The 22,732-nt window shown below is 46.2% G+C and overlaps 3 protein-coding genes across 8 annotated transcripts; 1 reads left to right on the top strand and 2 right to left on the bottom strand.

The window, feature by feature from the left end:
* The first annotated feature begins 4,519 nt into the window (after positions 1-4,519).
* LOC109775869 (uncharacterized) lies at positions 4,520-7,888 on the top strand. Its single transcript, XM_020334564.4, has 9 exons — positions 4,520-4,959; positions 5,243-5,426; positions 5,527-5,777; positions 5,875-5,989; positions 6,148-6,240; positions 6,620-6,763; positions 6,850-6,964; positions 7,074-7,161; positions 7,553-7,888. Exons 1-7 carry the CDS (start codon positions 4,604-4,606, stop codon positions 6,961-6,963), a joined length of 1,257 nt encoding a protein of 418 aa, XP_020190153.1. The 5' UTR covers positions 4,520-4,603; the 3' UTR covers position 6,964; positions 7,074-7,161; positions 7,553-7,888.
* On the bottom strand, positions 7,417-11,596 carry LOC109775879 (uncharacterized). The gene is made up of 12 exons (XM_073509959.1): positions 11,293-11,596; positions 11,117-11,174; positions 10,964-11,031; positions 10,694-10,873; positions 10,499-10,595; positions 10,292-10,398; positions 10,013-10,146; positions 9,812-9,922; positions 9,607-9,619; positions 8,223-8,746; positions 7,922-8,040; positions 7,417-7,670 (listed from the first exon to the last, which is right to left on the bottom strand). The coding sequence occupies exons 1-12, from the start codon at positions 11,515-11,517 to the stop codon at positions 7,573-7,575; spliced, it is 1,734 nt and encodes a 577-aa protein (XP_073366060.1). The 5' UTR covers positions 11,518-11,596; the 3' UTR covers positions 7,417-7,572.
* Positions 11,597-14,894: 3,298 nt separating this feature from the next.
* LOC109775890 (pentatricopeptide repeat-containing protein At3g09040, mitochondrial) lies at positions 14,895-22,466 on the bottom strand. 6 transcript variants are annotated; one of them, XM_073509963.1, is made up of 10 exons: positions 22,103-22,466; positions 18,564-21,439; positions 18,394-18,495; positions 18,203-18,306; positions 18,018-18,087; positions 17,171-17,262; positions 17,043-17,097; positions 16,646-16,716; positions 15,891-16,042; positions 14,895-15,343 (listed from the first exon to the last, which is right to left on the bottom strand). In XM_073509963.1, the coding sequence occupies exon 2, from the start codon at positions 21,362-21,364 to the stop codon at positions 18,665-18,667; it is 2,700 nt and encodes an 899-aa protein (XP_073366064.1). In that variant the 5' UTR covers positions 21,365-21,439; positions 22,103-22,466; the 3' UTR covers positions 14,895-15,343; positions 15,891-16,042; positions 16,646-16,716; positions 17,043-17,097; positions 17,171-17,262; positions 18,018-18,087; positions 18,203-18,306; positions 18,394-18,495; positions 18,564-18,664. The 6 variants fall into 6 exon arrangements, with proteins under 6 accessions (XP_073366064.1, XP_073366063.1, XP_073366062.1 ...); XM_073509962.1 differs by having other exon boundaries at positions 17,043-17,084; positions 18,203-18,309; positions 22,103-22,456; XM_073509961.1 differs by having other exon boundaries at positions 17,043-17,084; positions 22,103-22,444.
* Between the last annotated feature and the right edge of the window lie 266 nt (positions 22,467-22,732).

The following is a 22,732-nucleotide window of genomic DNA, read 5'->3' on the forward strand; positions in this document are numbered from 1 at the left end:
CTTCCTAGGCATCGCCGTCGTCCACCGCCCTGGTGCTCTCGACGCGGCGTGGTCAACGTGGTCAAGGAACGGCTTCCATCGAACGTGGACTGTACGTGGAGAGGCTGACAGCTGGGTCCACGGCCGCAGCAAGGAAGTGCCTCCTTATTACGCGCAAAATAATTATTCCTCCACCTGACAGCGGGGACCCACCGGACGGGCCACCGTATCTCGTGAAAAAAAACATGTCCCCCTGACTGCTGGGACCCACCAGCTACATCTTCGCACGCAAGGAAGTGCATCCGGGCAAAAAAAACGATTCGCCCCCTGACTGCTGGGACCCACCAGCTACATCTTCGCACGCAAGGAAGTGCCTGACAGTCGTGACCCACCTGGTCAAAGCGTACGTAGCGTTGTCATTCTGGTCGCGAACGTGTACGTACATACTGGTCGATGTAGAGGCGCGCACGTGTCGTAGTAGAGGCGCGCACGTAGCATGTACACGTACGTACATCGGCCAGTGTGCAAGAAAGAAAATACGGCCACGTACGTACATACCGGCAGGGTCTCGAACGCCTACTCGCGCATACGTACAGCCAGGGCTCGTGTACATGGCTGGGTCGGAACGGAGAAACTGCGTCGCCGTCGTGTTCATGGGGAGCCAACCGGCTGGGTCGGAACGGAATGCGTCGTCGTGTTCATCGGGAGGGCTTGGACGGAACAGCCGATGGAAACGAGGCCTGGCGTACCGCAGAACGCAGGAAACGGCCTTGTGTTCAACCGGCCACGTTCGGAACGGGATCCTGTTCATCGGGAGGGGTCTGGCGTACCGCAAAACGGAGGAAACGGACCTCCTACGGTCGAAACGGGGGTCCTGTTGATCAGGAGGGGTGTGGCGTACCGCAAAATGGAGGAAACGGACTTGTGTTGGAGCGCTACGGTCAAAACGGGGGTCCTGTTCATCGGGAGGGGTGTGGCGTACCGCAAAACGGGACTCCATGGGATATTGTTCATCTTCACCGTCGACCCCCTCCAGCCTCCAAGGGCTACTGTTCATCCACCGTCGACCTCCTCCAACCTCCACCTGCGACTGTTCATCCACGGGCTCATCTTCATCCAGCCTCCACCGCGCGCTACTCCACCGGCTACTATTCAACCACCCCTCTCCACGGGCTCCTGTTCAACCACCCCTCCATGGGCTACTGTTCATCCAGCCCTCCACCGTCTACTGTTCATCCTGCCCTCCACGGGGTGGTCCTGTTCATCCTGCCCTCCACGGGGTGGTCCTGTTCATCCTGCCCTCCACGGGGTCCTGTTCATCCAGCCCCAACCGGCTCGATCGATCGGGGTCCTGTTCATCCAGAGGCAACACCACGGGGTCCTGTTCATCCACCCCCACCGGGAACTGTTCATCCAAACCCCCCAGCAACGCTCACTGTTCATCCAGAGGCAGCATCGATCGGCTTCAGTTAGCAGCAGTAGCGAAGGAATCGCTCGATCGGGTTCAGTTAACAGCCATTGATCGATCGCTCGGGTTCAGTAACGCGTAGCCTACAGTGCAATCGCTCGGGTTCAGTTAGAGCCCAACGCCTCGCTCGGGTTCAGTTAGAGCCCAACATCTCGCACCCCACGCGCATGCATGTACGAGAGAAACGCGCATCGCTCGGCCCCGACCACCCACCGTAACCGGGAACACCCCGATGTTTTCCTCGCCCTCGCTTCTACCATAGTTTTTTCCGTCATGGACGGCCCAAAGAATGTCATGCAGCTGCGTCTCCGGCCCGCCCAGGACGAAAAGCCCATTTTCTGTCATGATTTTTTGTCATAAAGTAGGACCCCACCACATCTATGATGATACCGGGTTTTGTCACAATTATCGCCATGGAAGTGTCATAAGTATGACAGAAATTTTTTTCGTTCGGCCCAAAATGTCACGGATGTGTCTTTTTTTGTAGTGCAAGTTGCTAGTACGAGGAAACATCATTAAATTTTCCCTCGATTACTGTTGGTGACCTTGTATTGTATAGATGTGAAATGTATTTTTCATAGTGGCCTTGTATAAGGGAATGAAGGGAGTATTACTTATTTAAAAGACTAAAAACAACCCCTACACTTGTTGGTATCAACACACGCATCGGCGGTCAAAATTGTCGCCTCCCACCTCTCGGCTGTGTTGTCTCCAGTCCATATCGTTGCTTCTCAACACACTGCGGCATTGCTCCCCACCACTCCTCTGCCTCCTACCTTTGTAATTGGTTAGCTCATTTGGATGCTCTAGATCGCCTTTGCTTAGGTTGACCTCGGCCTCTAGCTTGTTGCTAACTAGCTTCTTAGTAAGATTAAGATCAAAAGAAGTGACTCATAGATTTGGTCCCTATAGATAAGGGGTCCTGAGCAGGTTCCCTTATTACCCTAGCTTAGGGCCGGCCCTGGTCATCGACTCCTCTGACTATTGTTTATGAAGTATTCATGCCAGGTCTCCAACATATCGATAATTTATGAAGTATTCATGCCATGTTTACTATTGTTTTATATGATTTTGGTATGATTTGATTAGAACTAACCCGGACTGACGCTGTTTTCAGCAGAACTACCGTGGTGTTGTTTTTGTGCAGAAATAAAAGTTCTCGGGATGCGCTAAAAATCAACGGAGAATTTTTATGGAAAATATAAAAAATACTGGAACAAAAATCTACCGGAGGGGTGTCCCGTGGGCCCCATGAGGGTGGGGGCATGCCCACCCCCCTGGGCGCGCCCCTGTGCCTCGTGGACTACCCGTGGCCCCCCTGACTTTTTCTCGACGCCAACCTCTCCAATAAATACCCAAACCTCCAGAAATTAACCTAGATCGGAAGTTCCGTCGCCGCAAGCCTCTGTAGCCACAAGAAATCAATCTAGGCCCTCTCTAGCACCCTGCCGGAGGGGGCCATCATCACCGGAGGCCATGGAGGAGGATCCCGGAGGGGCCATCATCGCCATGAAGGCCAATGACTAGAGGGAGAACCTCTCCCCATCTAGGGGGAGGCCATGGAGGAGGAAGCACAAGGGGGAGAACCTCTCCTCCTCTCTCTCTCGGTGGCGCCGGAGTGCCATCGGGAGGGGAATCATCGCCGCAGTGATCGTCTTCATCAACATCACCATCCTCATCTCTTTTACGCGGTCCACTCTCCCGCAACCCGCTGTAATCCCTACTTGAACATGGTGCTTTATGCCACGTATTATGATCCAATGATGTGTTGCCATCCTATGATGTTTTGAGTATATATCCTTTGTCTTTGGGTTGATTGATGATCTAGATTAGTACGAGTTGTATGTTTTATTTTGGTGTTGTCCTATTGTGCCCTCCGTGTTGCGCAAGAGTGAGGGATTCCCGTTGTAGGGTGTTGCAATATGTTCATGATTCGCTTATAGTGGGTTGCTTGAGTGACAGAAGCATAAACCCGAGTAAGGGGGTTGTTGCGTATGGGATAAAGGGGTCTTGATGCTTTAATGCCATGGTTGGGTTTTACCTTAATGATCTTTAGTAGTTGCGGATGCTTGCTAGAGTTCCAATCATAAGTGCATATGATCCAAGAAGAGAAAGTATGCTAGCTTATGCCTCTCCCTCATATGAAATTGCAATGACGACTACCGGTCTTGTTAACAATTGCCTAGGATAATTCCGCACACCGACCCATCATTATTCCACACTCGCTATTTATAATATTTAGTAATATATTATAACTTTATAATAACAGCAACTACTTTTATGTTTTAGCTCTCCGATACCATGCAAAGTTATCCTCTTCATACCCACAACGTAGTTTTATTTCTCGTTTCTAGTTGGAAGCAAACGCTCGGTGTACGTAGAGTCGTATCAGTGGCAGATAGGACTTGAGAGAATATTGATCTTACCTTTAGCTCCTTGTGGGTTCGACACTCCATACTTATCACTTCCACCATTGGAAATTGCTACGATGATTCCCTGCACTTAGGGATTATCACATGCCATTTTTTCTGGCTCACCACATCCTTGTTTTTGATAAATATTCAGAGCATCTAGCTGACCCTCCATCCCTCCTCGTCCCAGATCTAAACGGGTCGCGGCCGCTGTAAAAAAGGGCTATCTCTGAGAGGATGGCCCTCAAACCAAACGCATCCATACTCCCTTCGTTCCAAATTACTCGCCGCGGTCACGACGAGTAATTTGAAACGGAGGGACTAAAACTACGACGAGTAATTTGGAACGGAGGGAGTAGTTCGCATATCAAGTTTGTCTCACGTCAAAGTTTCCCACTTCGACCAGAATTTAAAAAAATATCAATATTCATAATACCAAATCAATATCAATAAACTCGTTATAATAAGTTGGCGTTGTAAATATCCATATTTCTAAATATATTTTTGCCAAACTTTTTATGACCCAAGACAAACCTAATACGCGGAGTAAAGTGAAAGGGAGGGAGTGATTCGATGTCGGAATCCGTGTCCGACCGTGTCGGTCCCGGTTCCAAATTCGGGGGAAAAGAAAGAGGTGAAATTGGATGACCCAGCCCGCCTCGGTCTGGCTCTGGCCCCCAATCAAAAACCATCGTCATAAAAAGCCCCTTTAACCCGAAGACGGCCTCCTCCGTCGAAGTCAGCCATGGCGCCGCCGCAGCACGACCCCCGCCGCCCCTACAAGCGCCCCGCCATCTCCGACCAGCAGCGCCGCCGCGACTCCGCCCTCCAGACCCAGTCCGCCCGCCGCGCCGACGCCCAAGCGCGCGCGCGCAGCCTCGCCAACTCCCTCCTGTCTCCCCAACCCTCCTCCCCCGCCGCCGCCGACCAACCCCCGCCCTCCCCCGACGCCCGCGGCGAACGCGGCCATGATCCCACCGTCGCCGACGTCGCCTCGGCCGCAGCCAAGCTCCGCGGCCCCGACCAGCGCCGCTGGTTCGCCCGCCAGATCATGCTCCCCGAGTGGATGGTCGACGCCCCTCCCCACCTCGCCCGCGACTGGTAATCCCCCATCTCCCCCCTCATCTCGATTCTACTTATTCGATTCGGCTCTAGTCCCCTCCAAAGATGACTCTTTGATTATGGATAGCAATACGCATGCCCTTGCTAGTTCATCCTCACCGTACTGTAGCAATTTTTGTGCTCTTCTAGCTAGTTTACAATTGACTACACCTTACTTTAGCCTACTGTTGCAAAACAGCACTAGTGGCATTACACTGACGAGTCAAGTAATTACAGATGAAGAAGGATTTGACATTTTTCAACATTTTTTCTGTATATGCAGGCATGTTTCTGCCAGACCTGCTGGCAAACGATGCATGGTCGTGTCGTCGAACGGCATCACGATTAGCAGGCTCCGTAACGGAACCATTCTTCACCGCTTCCCCTCCGCCTTGCCCAACGGGTCCAAGAAAGGACTCTCTGGCCCTGCAAGCTCCTACTCTATCCTCGACTGCATATTCCATGAGGTACCCAAGCAAACAATTTTTATGTGATGTCACTTGCTGCTGGATTAATTTACTTGCTTGCTTTCCGGCCCGTTTCTAATCTTGTGGTGCTGTGCTGCAGCCTGATGAGACCTACTACATCGTTGATATGATTTGTTGGCGAGGCTATTCGCTGTATGATTGCACTGCCGAGTTCAGGTTTTTTTGGGTGAACTCCAAGCTTACAGAGACTTCTGCTGGTGATCCTCCATCGACATACCATCGTTATAGATTCAGTGTTGTCCCTATGTATGAATCCACGCTTGAAGGCCTTCAAGCAGCATATTCGGGAAGCACACCTTATGTCAAAGATGGCTTGCTGTTCTATAACAAGTAACTTATGTTTCCATACCTTTATTAATATGTTCACTCCGTTTTACAATTTACATCATTGAATTGACCGATCTAGGTGATTTTGTTCTGTTATCAGGCATGCACATTTTCAAGCTGGAATCACACCCCTTACATTAGTATGGAAAGACAATACCTGCAGCCAATACCTTATTGATACGGATAGCGAGGGACAAGTTCCAACTGAGCAACATGTAAGTTTTTTTTCTCTCTACTATTCTGTTCATGTTGTAGCGACTATAGAGTACTCTTTTCTTAAAAATATGAAACTTTTTGGTATGTTTTGTGCCTGCTACCGCTTTACTTCATCCCTTAATAGTTTTACCAACCTTGCTTTGTCCTGTGCTATCAGGTTGTGTTGGAGCTGCAAGAGGATGGAAAGCTAGTTACTTCTGATGATCCTCCAATTGCATTTGGTAGCTTGGACAACGAATTTATCCAGAAGGTACGATTTGTCGATTTTAAAATGCAGCTTATTTCCACAAAATATAAGTAAATTAGCATGCAGGATCTGAGTCGTGGTGTTTCCCTCCCTGTTAGGTGCAAATAAACCTCAATTCTTCAAATGTGTCGCCACATCGCCTACCATTTAGAGGCTTAGAGCATCATCTTATAGCTGATTATATGATTGTAATATCTGGTTCATGTCCATGCTCATTCCTTAATTCTGTGCTGATGCACTTAGGTTTGACAAATCGAATTTTTGGATGTCACATGCTCTCTCTCATTTACATGCCTTCCTGTACAGTGATCGCCTGTCTGTATCCCACTTCTGAATATGTTTTAAGCATAAACATACTCATGTGATCGTGCTTTTTGTGCAGTCAAACCTGCGGCCAGGGAACCTTCTCCGCTTCAGTGTAAGAGATGAAAGTGTGAAACTTGTGGATGGGAAGATGGAGATTGGTCAGCTGCAACTTGCGGGAAAGCTGAACCGTTCTCGTACTTTTGCTGACAGCCACTCCAAAGTAAGTGACGACATGACCATGCACTGATTCCACCAATGTTCTTGTATCCACCATATGTAGCTAACTTGTCGATTTTGTGTGTTCAGGTTTTGTTCCAGTATGCTGCCAGGCATGCTCCTCTGAGAATTGAGGATCTGGTAGCCGCTGTTCAATCAAACAGTATGGAGATTGAATCCACAGATGTCGAAATGCAAGGTTGAGGTGAGGGAGCGCCGATTTCGGTCTCATGTTTTTGCCACATAGTGAATTCTTGTCCTGCTGCAGTTTCTGTGTGTTTATTTTTCACCTTTTCGAACATTTGTAATGGCAGTCATTCACGGCTGAGGGAATACATGTGCCACTTTTGGCGTTTGACTGGATACCATGTTAGGTTGAAGTAGATGCAGAACGAGACCAAGGTTCGTCTCACTCTCTCATTAATGTGTGGTGTTGAACTAGACACTTGTAAAATCACTCAATACCTTATGTTTTGTGGACGAATTTCAGTACCAGGATTTTTGATAAAATACCCACATGCGTCTGCTTTTAGAAAACCTGCTGATAACGAGTCATGGTTTTACGCAAGCGTTTGAAACAATTGAACCGACTCTTGTGGTTGTAACTTAATGCGGTGTTAGCTGCTCTAGCATATATGTACTCGATAAAAAGAAAGCTTTGAAATCAGATGGTTCCCTTTGTAGATAACACATTCTTGTGCGCATATGACAGGTGTATATACACGATAAAAAGAGAGCTTTGAAATCAGATGGTTCCCTTTGTAGATAACACATTCTTGTGCGCATATGACAGGGGTAAGCTCGCCGTGGCATTCAGATGGAGATCTGAGCAAACGACGTGATGGTCTGAAAGCCGTGATCCTCAGGGAGCGGCGCATTTCCAGGCCTGATCGATATCAGCACCTCGAGGCCTGCAAAACCAGTGGATGAATCAAGCCACCTCTTAGCTGTGAGTATGCGAAAGACAAGCACTACGGATCTACGACGCAGCTTATTTTATGAAGCGCTGCTTGTTTATCCTTAGTCTGAAACATATATTACTGGCTACTTTTGAGACTGGGTGTGGAAGTTATTTGAACAAAATGCTGTGTTCTGTCAGTTATATAAAAGAGTGAAATTAAACAAGGGAGGGGATGGTGTGAATAGTTTGATTGCTGCTGACCTGCATCCCTTGCAGCGGTGGCTTCTTGGTAGACATCGGTCAGGAAGAGTATCTGGGACGGGCTGTCGACGCCGAGGGTCTGCCAGATCTCGTAGTAACTGCGAGACTCTTTCTTGCCTCTGCAACCTCAGCATCCATGGCATCAGGGTTCAAATGCAGATGAAATGGAATGTACAGTGATGATATCTACTCCCTTTGTCCCATAATGTAAGACGTTTTTTGACACTTTGACACTAGTGCAGTGTCAAAAAAACGTCTTACATTATGGGACGGAGGGAGTACATTGCTACTGCGTGCGTACCCGACGTTGGTGTCGAAGAAGGCGGAGAGGTACCGCCGGAGGTCGCCGTGGTCGGCGGTGTTGCCGAAGATGAGCCGCTGCGCCTCCCTGCTTCCGCTGGAGTAGATGTAGCTCTTGATGCCTTTCGTGTCCCACTCCGCGAGAGCTTGGACGACGTCGTCGTAGACTTCCCCCTTCATCTCGCCGCTCTCGAAGCCGCGCCGCCACACGCGGCCCTGCAGCTGCTTGAGCGCCGTGAGCTTCCGGTCCGCGTCGATCATGGCCTGCACGTTGGCCACCAGGGCGTCGATGACCTTGTCCTGGTCGGTGGCGTTGGAGGGTGGGAGTGGGACGACGCCGGGGACCCCCTCGGCGAGGTCCTTGTTGATTTGTGCACGGAGGAGGGCGACATCTTCCCGGGTCTGCTGGGTGTGGTATGTGGCGGCGAGGTGGGCGCGGGCGTTGGCGCGCGCGTAGGGGAAGAGCACGTCGGCGACGAAGGAGATGGGGGTGGTGGTGCCCTCGATGTCCATCACCACACAACGCTGCACGCAGAGGCAGACGAACATACACACATTCACCATTAACTCAGCTATATACGTGGTACAATGGGTTCAGTTAATTTGGTGATAGCTTAGGTAGGCCGTCCCTGAAGGAACAGAGAGTGGTAGGGAGGGAGGGGGCACGCACTATATCTTTTGCTGTTAGGCAGTAGCTGCTGTCAGCAGCTGCAGCAGCAGCTGCTGCAACGACGACGGTTCTGCCGCCGGTGGGTGCTCGTCGGAAGCAATGACGCGACGGAGGAGTGGCCGACGACGAGCGCACGAGGAGGGGACTCGATCCATACCGCAATCCCGCCTTGCTGTGAACACAAGCATCTGGGAGGAAGGAGCGGCCGGAGCCGGAGAAGAAGCTGGTGGAGGCGGTGGATGCAGAGGAGGAGGCAACAAGAGGAAGAAACATCTCGCCGCCGCCGCCGCTGAGTCCCTCCTGGTTCTGTTTGGCACCGCGTCGTTATCCCCTAACTCTTAGCTTGGATCTGGATGGATGGATGTGGGGAACCTAATAGTTTTGGGTTCTTTTTCTTGGTCACTGTCTTTTGTTTTCTTTTTCAGTCCTTTTTCTTTTCTTCTAGACCTATGATGTTCTCTGTCGCTATCCTAGCACGATTGTATCAAGGCCTAAACCAACCAAACTAACTTGACACTACAATTAATTAAGCACCATCACAGTGTTTGGCATAGACACAACAACGACAAGAAAAACAAAGCCTTTCAGTCCCAAACAAGCCATGGTAAAAATGATAATACCCGGTCACAGATTCAGTCCTGACATTCTACCAGGATTCAACAATGCACAACTTGCAAAATAAGATAAGGCACGGCTTTTGTGTATTACAACTCACAAGAGCGGATAGACTGCAACGCATGAATGGTCATTCAAGGGTTTAAAACATTTACTTAATTACACCCAATCTACTTTTCAGTTGCATGTATTGATGTATATATACACTCTACTCAACCCTACCGCTTCCTTCGTTTTGTACCACCACCACCACTCCAAAGCTAGCTTCTATTTCAACCCATTTCATATACAGATTGACTGGCTACCGAAACATTTTTTGCAACAGGGTCCTGTACTCCTGGCTCCGCGACCACTCGTCCATCTCGCGGGCTCGCATCACGGGCAAAGGGTGCGACAGCTCCCTCGTCTGAGCGTTCCTGCAACACACAAGCAAAACAAAACAATCTCACCATGTCAGTTAACATGCAGCCTAACAAGTTCACAGGTTCATGCAGAATTAAACTTACCGGATGTACCACCCGACCGGGTTCGACGAAGCCTTGTCGTAGGAGCGGGCTTGCTCCAGGAAGGCGTCCACGTTCAGCTGGTCCGACAGGGACGGGCATCCTCCCGCGAGCTTCATCAGGACCGAGATGACAACCTCTTGACAGTAAAGTATACATTGGCGTATCAGATTCAGACTCACATTAGATGATGGATGTTGCTAAAACAGTTTACATGCATCAGTGATTATTTATCAACTTATAGAAGAAGAAGAAAAGAACTAGTTTGCTAAAAAATGGTACCTTGGGGTCTTGCACTACGAGAAGAGCCGCCCTGTCGCAGGTCAGCTCCGCGGCTCGCAGCCACCTGAACAGCTGTTCTTCAAGGAACCCAGCAACCATACCCAAACCTGAAGAAAGTGCACACATGTAATTACATCAGATGCATTACACACAGTGATACAGCCTCACAAATACATGAGATTGTGTGGAACAAAGATAAGGACCTACCAGGGACAGTATGTGCTCCCATTGTTAGTATGTTGGCAAAGGTAAGCCAGACGCCATGATCGCACTTGAGGTGACCCAGCTCATGTGCCAAAACAGCCTAACCAAAACACACAGCTCCACATGAGTAATTCGCATACATTCAGCGGTACTAGTTATGTGTTAGTTTCACCAGCCTATTTGGATGGTTCTTCTTACCTGCAATTCCTTTCTAGTGAGCAGCTCCACGAGGCTCGTGTGGACGACGACGAACGGCCTTTTCCCATTTATCGCTAAGGTGTAAGCGTTAGGGACAGGATTCTGCCGTATGTACAAGTCGGGCGCTTCCGTGTTGAGGATCTTTGCGGCTTCGGTCATGAGCTGGTGAAGTTCAGGCAACTGAGAGACAAACAACAGGTTATGGGTTCAGTCCGGGTGCATTAAAGTAAAACGTGGTGATTCAGATATGATCGGTTCTGACAGAGGTACCTGGTTTTCAGAGACGAGAACCGATGATCCAATGTTTTGAAGAACCATAACTTGCTCAGAAACCGGCCCTGCATCAGCAAAATAGTGTTAGCTTCTGGAAGCAGATCATCTTGGGTTATGAAATGATGGGTGGAAAACAGAGAACTGGACTACCTAGCAAAGCCTTGCCTATATCATTGAGCCCTGGAATTGCTTTGAGCAGCAAAGTGTTCTGCAAAAACAAGAACATGATTAGGGGCTTGCATACCTATATCTGTATGAGAAGAACACCAAACCAAACAACACAGGCAGAAAAGAAGAAAAGGGATATAAGCTAGGAACTGATGGACCTGCTTGTCGAGCGGGTGGCGGAAGTCGTCGGCGTCGAGGCCCTGGGCGACTGCGGCCGCAGAGGAGGCGCGGGCGGAGATGGCGCCGGAGCTAGTTCCGATGTTTCGGCGGCGGTGGCGCTGGTTGTAGGTGGCTGTGGAGGGGGAGGAGGGAGGCTTTGGGGTCCAGCAGCGGCGGCGGTGGATGGTCTGGCGAGGGAGCGTGGGGGAGAGGCAAGCCGCCATGACCACGGAACGGAGGTAGCAGTAACCAGCGGTAAAACGATGGAGCTGCAGCTGGAAGTGGTAAGAAAAGAAAAGAAGCGGTCATTTGTACGGCTGTCCTGTTCATCTTCTTCCTCCTCCACGTCGCTGTCGGCTGCTCCACAGACGTGTTCCATCTCACACCGCTTTCTTGTCATCAAATTTCTGGCCCAGATGGTCCGAGGACTTCTCACACGGAGAAGAAATACACTGCTTCATTTATTGAGTAACAAAAGAAGAAGAAGAAGAAGAAAAGGAAAAAGATACTCAATTCATGGCCACGCTTGCTTCTGGCATGTATGGACCAGCCACCACAGATACAAAGGGATTGGGTTGGCAACAGAGCAAGCTACTCGTTCTACCAAAACAGAGTACGTATGGGCAAGTTACTCCGGAAACGCCTAATGGAGTTTTGGGGGCCAGGGAGGCCGCTATTCAAATACCGTATTTCTAAGATATCAAAACATCACCTATATTTGGACATCATTTTTATTCAAGAAAAATATATTCTTTATACCTTTTTATGTTGAATAATGTTAACAACATTAATAACCTCGGGTTGTTTAAACGATACTTTTTTCGTAAATGCAAAATGACATGCACATATAGATAACATTTTGATATCTTATTTGCATTTTATGAGTTCATACGGATTTGTTATAAATTTCAAAATATTGGCCAAACAGCACTCGGCCAACCTTAGAGACAAATCTAATGGCAATTCCGAAAAGTAAGCGCAAAACCTCTGAGGTGAGGTGGTTCGGACTAAGGGCAAAAACCGCATTTGGCCTTATTTTCATACGCTGAGCCCTTCTTCCCCATCTCCGCCACCACCACCGCCCTGCCACGGGCATCACAACCCACCTCAATCTCCGCCCCTGCTCCTCCCATCTCCATGGATGTGAAGGGGAAGCAAGGGGGCCATATATATATATATATATATATATACATTAGTTGGCTTCTTAATTAGTACTCTGCGTGTGTGGGTGGTGCTAATCGACAAAACTACCAATGTTCCTCAAACCAAGCTATAACTGGTTATTCAAATCCTGATTTTACATCATGCAGCAAATGCCAAAAAAGGTAAATGATCTCATTCATTGCAAAAGTCAAAATCCAAATTAAGTGAAGCATTTAGTTATAGAATTCAAGATTTTAAAAAAGGGAAACACTTCCCTACATACTCACGGCTGGGGAGAAGCATTCGTCAGACTGATCAGACGCCGTTGATTTGTTCTGTATCTCACGGCTGAGATGTATGATTTTCTGGCCCGTCCCTATAATCTCTCCCTGATTTAATTGCCCGAACTAACTCTCCACGTCTCTCCTGCCCATCCCGTAGACATCGCCGAGCTCGCCATGCCGGCGCTGCCCCTGCCCTTGCTCTCTCCCCCAACACGAGTTCCTGACCCACCCGTCTACGATCTCTGTTCCACCTCGTCGATGTGTCATCTCATCCAGCAGCTGCGCGACTGACCAACCACTTGCTTACGAACGGGCTCGTAAACTCCCACGTCGCCGCGAACTCCACCAAGATCAAACCCTGCTCCACCGTTTTGGGTACAAGGCTAGCGATCCATTCATTCATGTTGAATGAAGGATACGTGCAATCCAGATTCAAGCTAATGCATGAATTGAGGCTCACATGTGCTTCATCCTCGTCACCTACTCTTGGATTTGTTTATTGATTTTTGGTCACACCGTCGCATGATTATGTATCGGATTGTAGGAAGCATGGAAGAAGGTGGTAAGATGCAGCACGTCTTTCCACAGGCCACGGTGCGAGAGACAAGGTCTTCGCACTTTTGCTTGCACTTCATGTAACTGCAGATGGTGCAGTGCTTCATGATCACCAGCAAATTATCTACTTAACCGAGACAAATGTTTGACCGTTGTGGCAACATGTTCCCATGAAGTTTAAAATTATCTATGCTCCCCTTTTGATGGAAACAAATATATGTTTGTATGGAAGAAATTCTCTGATATAATAAAAATATAGTATCATAATGATTTAGTAACAAATCGTATATCCTTGACCAAATCCTGATCATATGCCTCATTTTTGTTGTATGGAAGCAAATATTCATTTTTATAGATGCAAGTTCCAAATTCTTTGGAAGCAAGCAAATTATCATTTCATTGGATGCAAATACCAACTGCTTCGGAAGCAAAGTTCCAATTTAACCGACACAACTATGTTGCTGTTGTCAAACTACTCCCTCCGTTCCTAAATATTTGTCTTTCTAGAGGTTTCAAATGGTGACTACATACGGAACAAAATGAGTGAATCTACACTCTAAAATATGTCTATATACATCCGTATGTGGTGACCATTTGAAATCTCTAGAAAGACAAATATTTAGGAACGGAGGGAATACAATTGTAAACAATTCTGGTTGTTGTGGCCATGGAAGCAATTTATATGATCTGTTGAAACTATAAAGTTATAAATAGGTCCAAGCAATCCCTGTTTACAGTGGAAGCAATATTTTACCGACGACTGAAATACACAAATTCTAAATAGATCGAAGTGATTGCTGGTTGTCATGGAAGCACTTAGTGCGAACGACGGAAGCACAAATTTCAACCAGATGTAAGTAATCTCCAGTTGCTTTGGAAGCAAATTCTAATCTTTTGAAAGCAGTGTTGATTGGAAACAAATTAGCAAAGCGATCGTGAGTTGTTGTGGACGCAAAAATTTCGGCTCACTGAAGTAAACAAATTCTAACCTGATGGAAGCACCCTGTATTTTCCATGGAAACAAATTCATAGGCTGGCCAAGAAAAGGTCACGTGTAGAAGGCAATTAAAGTTTCATCCAAAATAAGGATGGGAAAAAATTGTATGGAAACAAATCGCATGCATGTAAAGCATGGCGCCTAATCAATTTGACATGGCCTGAGCAGTTATTAGGAAGTGAATTGATCGATATTAGTGCGGGATCACGCATGCTGCATGCAAACTACTGGGGCTGTACGTGCTGGATCCGATGGTCATCATGGTTCTCATCCTACGGTGGATGACCAGTCTGGTCAATGCAAAGGATCAGTAGTCTGATCCCTAGTGTCTCCCTTTAAAAAATGCAGCCAAGTTACACCAGTATGAGGTGCTCTGTAACGTACAAAAACGGCAAGGGCTGTATTCAGAAATAAAACAAGATGACAAATTTCCTCATGGGTACAATACAATGGCCTTATAAACCTGAACGGACCTGAACAGTCTGCCGTGCTGAAACCATTCTTGTTGCAAAACTGCCAAAACTAATAAGAAAACCAAACCTTCTTTTTAAAGGGACCTGCTTATCCACTAACTATAGTTACCTGGGTAATTTTAGCATTCAAATTCGTAGCATTGCCGAGCTTGGGTTGAATAAATAAATTTAGATTAACTTAATTCAAGAGGATCAATCTAATATGGAGTACATATATAAGAAGCTACATCAGTTTGCGATGAACATCATTCTTGTCCTCAGCAAGAATTTTCAATGTGCACAAACCTTGACAAATGATGTCCAGCTCGACATTGTATGGATGCACCTGATGAAAAAAAAGCCACTGCCCTCTTCTTCCATTACTCTCCTTTTGCTTTGTCCTTGACACACTAAAGAGGCTGAGGCTCACGCAATTTATTTATTTTTGACGCGTAGGCTCACGCAAATAACTAACCAATTAGTACAGGCAGCGCGAGATGATTCAAGCAGTACACAGAAGTATGGCGGCGACGGTGATTACGGTTCCGCCCGGTCATTGGCTTGCCAGGCCAGGACGTGTGCCACTCGAAATTCCTGAACAACAGTGGCTGCTAATCAGCTGAAACAGGAGAAAAAAGGATTCAGGGTAACCGGCTGAAGCAGGAAAAAAGATGCAGTAAAAGCAGCTCGAAACGATGAGGATGTGTCAGCATGCATCCCTATAGAAGGGGCAAGTCGGAAGATCTGTTTATAATATGGTAGGCATGTATGGATAGTCAATTAGTCATCATTCGAATACAATCAGCATTACGCTTTTGCAACTTTTAGAGCAGTAATCACATTATATATTACATCGGCTCTATGAAATTTACTACTGCCGAGCAAAAAGGATTACATCATACATTTGATCGTGAGAGATTTTCTTTTAGCAAAACGAATACAAGAACATAATGGCGCTGAACGAAACAAAGGAAAGTGACCATAAGTATAGTAATGTTGTATTAAAAACGGAAAACAAAAATATTCACAGGGGATAAAGTTGAAATTACATGGTCAAATAGGACCTCCATATCTCAATGAATCTCAAACTGGGATTTCGATCTCAATAAATCTCATATTCGGAGTTTCTAATAGCTGCTATAATGCTTTTACAAAATAGAGCTTACCTGAAAGTAAGAATATCTTGCATAGAGACCGAGGTAGGGATTCCTTGAGTATTACTCCCTCCGTTCCTTTATATAAACTGCAAATCGTTCGCCAGCTCTAATCTCGGTTGAAATTTTGAGAGCCAATTCTAAAGGCATCAGACTGTCAGCACCTGCAACATCTGAAGGGATAAGAATACCAGTTTCTGTAAATCATGTAATTCAACATCAATGTTGAATTTACACAACGATACTGTCAGCAACAAAGGAACTGCATGGCCTTTTTTCTAATACAACAACAATCACTGAATGTTAAGCTGGCATAGGACGTGAACGATACATGATTGTCTAGGAAAAGATACCCCATTTCAGTCAAAATCTATAAAAAAAGCACATGACATATCTAGCTAAGCAACGTTGCAAAATTATATGTCTACAATGGCCTAAAGCATGTCAGAGAACCATCATTGAATGGGATCAGAATAAAAACAATGATGGAAACGGAGCTTTGGACCTTGCAATATTAAGAAATCATCTAAACCTCTAAGCTTCCAACCTAATTGACAGAGGGGCATAACAGCTTATATGGAAATAATAGCTAAATCATGATTTGTAGCAGTGCAACTGAACACAAAGCCATTGGTGCATTATAGTACTATGCCTACTGTGGAACTTAACATATATCTGTAGTAATAACAGATGTAGGAAAGATTTGCTAGAACCTATTTAATGGAAAGTTCCAACAAAATATTGGATAGATCGGTCAAGTAACAAACCTGCAGTCTCACAGGTGCAACACCAAGAACTCAAGATGCTGGAGCTCCATCCAGCTATGCTCATTTGTTTCCTGGAGCCAACAAAATAGCAAAATCAAAGGCCCTTTAAAGTAACTGCTACTGAACCCACAATGCATAAAAAGAATGAAACATGGCAGGATGCTGCTAGGTAGTTTTCTTTGCAATCTAACTGAGTAAAAATAATAAATAGGGAGATGTAGCATTATCCATGTCACACAAAATAATACGGTGTGGCATGGAACCCAATGCGGCAGTTCTGAAATGTTAGTTCACAAGAAAGACAGCAGAGTAGTTATTAACAATCACATCTGAAACACTGGCAGATATATAATTCAACATATAACTGTCCATTGATTTATACTGGACAAAATCAGACCTTCGGCGAATCCTGGCAGTCAGACATACTGATCACACTATCCTGGAAAACACAACTTTAAAATGGTCATAGTGAGGCATACAAAAATGAATGTGCAAAACAGTATTATTTTTTTTCTTCACGGTTACCTAAACGGTTCAGAGGACCATGTGGAATTCGGAAGTAGAAAAATATGATCAGGATACAAAGTTGTATTTCGTGCTCCCACAAGACTAATAACCTGAAAAAGAACAAAGAATATATATCTGTCAATAACATGAAGACACCGGACTAAGGACAACACAGATTTACATTAAGCACTCTGCTGTCTTGGTGTTTCACTCATGACATATATATATATGTCAATATCATACTGTACTTGCAATCATGAGTGAAATACTTTGCATGAATAAAGTTCAATCAAGTTTGTAGCTCACTGTGCCTCGTGCGATGATACCATTCGTCAAGTTTCAAAGCACAAAAGTTGCCAAAGCAACACAAACATCAAGCTTCATACAAAAATTCCGAGAGATGTGGAATATCAGGGTGGATGTGGTGAAACACTGAAACACGTAACTAACTGAAAGAAAGATCTATGCCATCGTTGCATGAACCTCTAGAACGTTCAGTTTTACCACGGTACAAAAAAACTCAGAAAGAAAGCATGATTTGAGTACAAGTATGATACAAAAATAAAAAATAAAAGACAGTATCTCGATCCAAGTTCTGGCAGAAACTTGGACAAAACTTGTGCGAACACATCAGCAGTGCAATCAACTAAATTCATGAATTGGCAATATCCTGTATCTCGATCCAAGTTCTGGCAGAAACTTGGACAAACCTTGTGCGAACACATCAGCAGTGCAATCAACTAAGTTCATGAATTGGCAATATCCTGCAAAACTGCAATACCAACTAGTCTACTTGCTGCTTGGGTGGTGTATATATGGCTTATGATGGATGTCATGGAAAGGAAACAGAAAAAAAAAACCCGACCATCTGAATGCATAAGAGATCGGAAAACTGCAGCTGTGCCACCACATCAAATTCGTCAAATAAGCAACATCTGCAAATTTTAAGACAGGAAATCAAGATTAGAACAGATAAAATAAATTTGTATATTCAGAACTAAAAACTCACAATATACAAATGTGTTAAAATGAATGCAAAAACTGAAACACCTGAGCATATATGAGTTCTAGTTGCCCCCTGAATCTTCACTGGTACCGCTTCCCACATCAAGAATGTGACCTCGTGGTAACTTCACAAGCCATCTTGGTATCCACTACTAGATAAGAAATTTTGCGAGCCCTCAGAAGCTTACAACCATAGTGAAAATTACTTCTCTGAAAGAAATAAACTGGAAACGAACCTGAACAAAGTGGTTTCATCACAGGTAATTAGGCTCCCTTGAGCTGGAATGCAGGGTGAAACCAATAGTCTTTAAAGCTGTGCTGATGCAGTGATGCTACAACTGCAGAAAATAAAGTGGTCAGAATCAAAATCGCAAATAAATATGACCAAGCATATCAAATTCTTTACCTCAGTAACCAAGCCTCTACACAAGTCCTGGATTGGCCAGAAGATGACATCAGGGCCTCATTCTTAAGCAGAGCATTTTAGTTCAAAAGGGTTTTGAGTCATCAAGTAAACATTTCAGCTGAAATAAGCATATCATACTCCTCAATGTCATCATCTTTCTTCATCATTCCAGTAAGATCATCAAGCTTTTCATAGATGCTAAGGGAGTCAGGGTGTTTCTTGTCTTGTACAAGAAATAAGCTTGTCTTGTTCCCTACTGTGACCCAACTACATCCCGGAAATTTTGATACTCCATTTTCTCGCATTGCTTCTCTGGCTATCTTAGCTTCACCCCAGTTACCAGCTGCAGCATGTAAGCCTGAAACCAACACATATGTAGACGAGTTTTCTGGTTCCAACTCAGTAAGTTCTTTTGCTGCAACTTTCCCCCTTTCTTCATCATTGTGCATTCTGCATGCTGCAAGGTATGTCGCCCAGATCACACCATCAGGTCTGAAGGGCAACTGGTTAATAACTTCTTCAGCCTCTTCAAGATGACCACCTCGTCCAAGGAGATCAATAAAACACGCATAATGATCTACTCTAGGCTTTAATCCATAGACTTTGTTCATAGAATCAAAGTAATGCCGACCGACAGAAATTAAGCCAGCATGAGCACAAGCGATTAGGACACCAAGGAATGTAACTTCATCAGGCTTTAGTTGTGACTCCTGCATTTTCTGAAAAAGCATAAGTGCCTCGTCAGCATAACCATTCTTTGCAAATCCAACAATCATGGAGTTCCATAACGTGATGCCTTGCTTGTTTTCCAATTGTTTGAAGGCTTCAAAGGATGAGGTGATATCCCCACACTTGGAGTACATGTCTATGAGGGCACTAGTCGAAGTTTCATAAGAATTAAATCCAGATTTAATGATGAGCCCATGTATCTCTTTCCCATCGTTAAGAGCTGTAATCTCTGAACAAGCTTTGAGAATACTAGCGAATGTCGCCTCATCTGAGTGAACATCATAACTGCGCATTCTCCAAAATGACAGCAATGATTGAGAACTGTACCCATTTTGAGCATACCCTGAAATGATAGCTGTCCACTCAAGCAGGTTTTTGTGATCTGGCATCTCTGTCAACAGTTTGTCGGCATCCTCAGGCATTTTGGACTTCAAATATATCCGGATCAGTAAAACACCAAGGGAAGAATCATCATTCAGAAGACCAGACTTCATTGTGTAACAATGAGCTTGTTTGCCAACAATTGAACTGAGAAGTCCAGTACAACCAGAAAGAATGCTTGAAAATGTAAAGCTGGAGGGCTTTAAACCATCTCTAAGAACCTGCTGAAACAACTGTATAGCTTCATCATCTCTATTGTTCTGCACAAGACCTGCAATCAGAGCATTTATTGGGACTATACTACTTGCATCTACCTGTGCCAAAACCTTCCTACAAGATTCCACATCTCCATGCTTAGAATATAAATCAATCAGAGAGCTACCAACAGCATGATTTGAGCAGATACTATACTTCATTGCTAGGCAGTGGATTTGCTTTCCAGTCTCAGTAGCTCGAATATTGGAACATGCATTAACTACAGTAGCAAAAGACACCTCGTCTGGTGTTATACCATCCGCATTCATCAATCCAAGCATACCAATTGCTTCTTCCTCTTCTCCACTATGTGCAAGTCCAACTATAAGGGCATTCCAGGATACACTATCCTTGTAAGGAATCAGATTAAATAATGTTTTCGCATCATCTGTAGCTCCAAATTTGGAGTGCATATCTAATGTTGCATTAGCAACAAGCAAGCTTGCAGCCATGCCATTCTTGATTGTCACACACTGCACTTGTCTTCCCAGGTAATGTGAATCCAAGTAGGCACATGCACCAAGAACACTGACGAACGTGAACTCATCTGCCTCAAGACCAAGCCTCGTCATATACCAGAACATTTGGATGGCCTCTTCTTGTAGCTCATTTCGAACAAGCCCATTGAGCATCGCATTCCACATGACAATGTTCCTCTCACGGGAGAAATCAAACACATACCTCGCCTCACTAATGCAACCACATTTCGCATAAAGGTTGATCAGAGAACTACCCACGAAAACATTTGCATCCAAGCCATGCCTTATCGAGGACGCATGGAACTGTCGACCTTCAACAAATGCCTTCATATTGGCTGCTGCACTCAGCATGCTGGCGAAAGTCGATCTACTGGGCCATAATCCCTGCCTCTTCATACCCTTATACAATCCAAAAACCTCATTCTCGATCCCACTCTGTTGCGCATAACTGGAGATGACAGCATTCCAAGCAATCGTGCTCGGCGCCGGCATCCTCTTCAGCAAGGCCCTAGCATCATCCAGCCTACCCAAGCTCGCGAGAATGGAAATGACGGTGACACAAGTCACTTGGTCCAGAGAAGATCCCATCTTCAACATTCCCGAGAACAAAGACAATGCTTCCCCATATCTTCCAGCTCGGTGGTACCCAGAGATCATGCTCGTCCAGCACACGGTGTCCGGGCATGCGATTCCGCCAAACACCCTGCGGGCATCCCCCACACAGCCGCACCTGGCGTACATGTTCACCAGCGCCGTCGCACAGAAGGCGCCTGAGAAGAAGCCGCTCTTCACCGCGTCACAGTGCACCTGTGTGCCACAGTCGAGGACGCCTAGCCTCCCGCACGCTGACAGGACCGCCGCGAGGTCAAACTGGTCCGGCCGACCACCGGCCAAGCGCTTGATGTGCTTGTATGAATCAAGAACCGCCGTCGCCGGATTCACCCGAACCATCGTCATCGAACCTCCCGAACGAGCCCAGTCGATTGAGGCTGTGTTTGGTTAGGCTGTGGCTTGACAGCTTTGGGAAAGTACCTGTGGGAGAGAAGCCGTGAGCTGTGTGCTGTGAGAAAGTTGTAAAGCCATTTGGCAAAAAACTGTCTAAACTGTGGCTGTGAGTGTAAACGTCTGAATGCGCCTAAAGACAGGAGGGGATGTTTACATGCTGTTTACCAATAAGGATCTCACTAAAAGTTGGCTTAGCTATACATGACAAATTGTAGCTAATTAACACCTAACCAAGTTTATTTATTTTTATAGAATTTTCGAGTTCAACAACTGTATGAACATTAACTTTTTCACACTTTGGATAGAAATAGGCGTGTGCATCGCATGGAGATACACCCTCAGAAAATGTGAGCATACAGATTGATTCCAACTTTCCATCAGAAGTACAAAGCATCAGTCACGGAACACTTGAAACAGTTAAACAAGTATAGCTTGCTCACTAAAGTAGCATCGGTTCAATCCGAGATTATCATGAACTTGCCGATTAAGAATTATCATCAGCAGTACAGTATCAAGTTGAAGCACAGGCAAGAAATGTATCTTCGCATCAATCTTTCCCCGGTCATACATGAATATGGTTAGGTTCCAGAACAACAAAATAGATAGGTTATATGTAGCTAATTTAACACACATAGAATTAGTTAAGAATCCGGCAGCCTCGATAACTAAGGATCGAATGGAACAACTTACAGAGCTTCACTTGTTCCCGTTCGGGTTGCAGGACAAGGGAAGGTCAATCGCCGATGGCAGCAGGATGTGGACGGCGAGGTCCGGCATCAGGACGTACTGGGGGGAGCGGCTGATTGGGGCGCTCGAGCTCTGGCGGCGGAGCGGCAGCCTGCCGACGACGTCGGGGGCGAGCTTCAGGGGCGGATGGTGCACGGGGGCGGGCGGGAGTGGGCGGCGGCGGGTAAAGGAGAGACAGGGCCTGCGCGGGAGGCGAATGGTGGACGGGGGCAGCGAGCGCGACGAGGGAGCGCTGCCGGCGGCCACGAAGAGGGCGGGGCGGGGCGGGGAGGGGAGGGACTGCGCGAGGAGTGAGACGTGCTGGGCCGAGCCCAAGCTCATGCCCTCCGCACATTAGGCTGTTTCGTTCGCTTGGGCTGCTACTAGGCCTGGACTGGGTCGGGGAGGCCGGACGGCGAATTCCCGTCGATCCACGAAGCGCACACAGGTCGTTTCCGACACGTCGAAATCACTAATTGAGAGTGCTTCTTGCAAAGATTACTTCCATCTGAGAACAAGTGGCAGCTTTATGTGTGCCACTTATCGCAACCTGAGAATTTTTTTTCGTAGATCCGTTTATTCAAAATATTTTAT

Source organism: Aegilops tauschii, chromosome 3 (genome assembly GCF_002575655.3).
Source record: "Aegilops tauschii subsp. strangulata cultivar AL8/78 chromosome 3, Aet v6.0, whole genome shotgun sequence".
Lineage (NCBI taxonomy): Eukaryota > Viridiplantae > Streptophyta > Magnoliopsida > Poales > Poaceae > Aegilops > Aegilops tauschii.

Coding starts and splice junctions, on each gene's coding strand:
- LOC109775869 (XM_020334564.4), top strand. CDS start 4,604: ATGGCGCCGCCGCAGCACGACCCCCGCCGCCCCTACAAGCGCCCCGCC. Junction 4,960..5,242: donor CCCCACCTCGCCCGCGACTG/GTAATCCCCCAT, acceptor CTGTATATGCAG/GCATGTTTCTGCCAGACCTG. Junction 5,778..5,874: donor GGCTTGCTGTTCTATAACAA/GTAACTTATGTT, acceptor TTCTGTTATCAG/GCATGCACATTTTCAAGCTG.
- LOC109775879 (XM_073509959.1), bottom strand. CDS start 11,517: ATGGCGGCTTGCCTCTCCCCCACGCTCCCTCGCCAGACCATCCACCGC. Junction 10,874..10,963: donor TTCTCGTCTCTGAAAACCAG/GTACCTCTGTCA, acceptor TTTGTCTCTCAG/TTGCCTGAACTTCACCAGCT. Junction 10,147..10,291: donor TCGTAGTGCAAGACCCCAAG/GTACCATTTTTT, acceptor TACTGTCAAGAG/GTTGTCATCTCGGTCCTGAT.
- LOC109775890 (XM_073509963.1), bottom strand. CDS start 21,364: ATGACGATGGTTCGGGTGAATCCGGCGACGGCGGTTCTTGATTCATAC.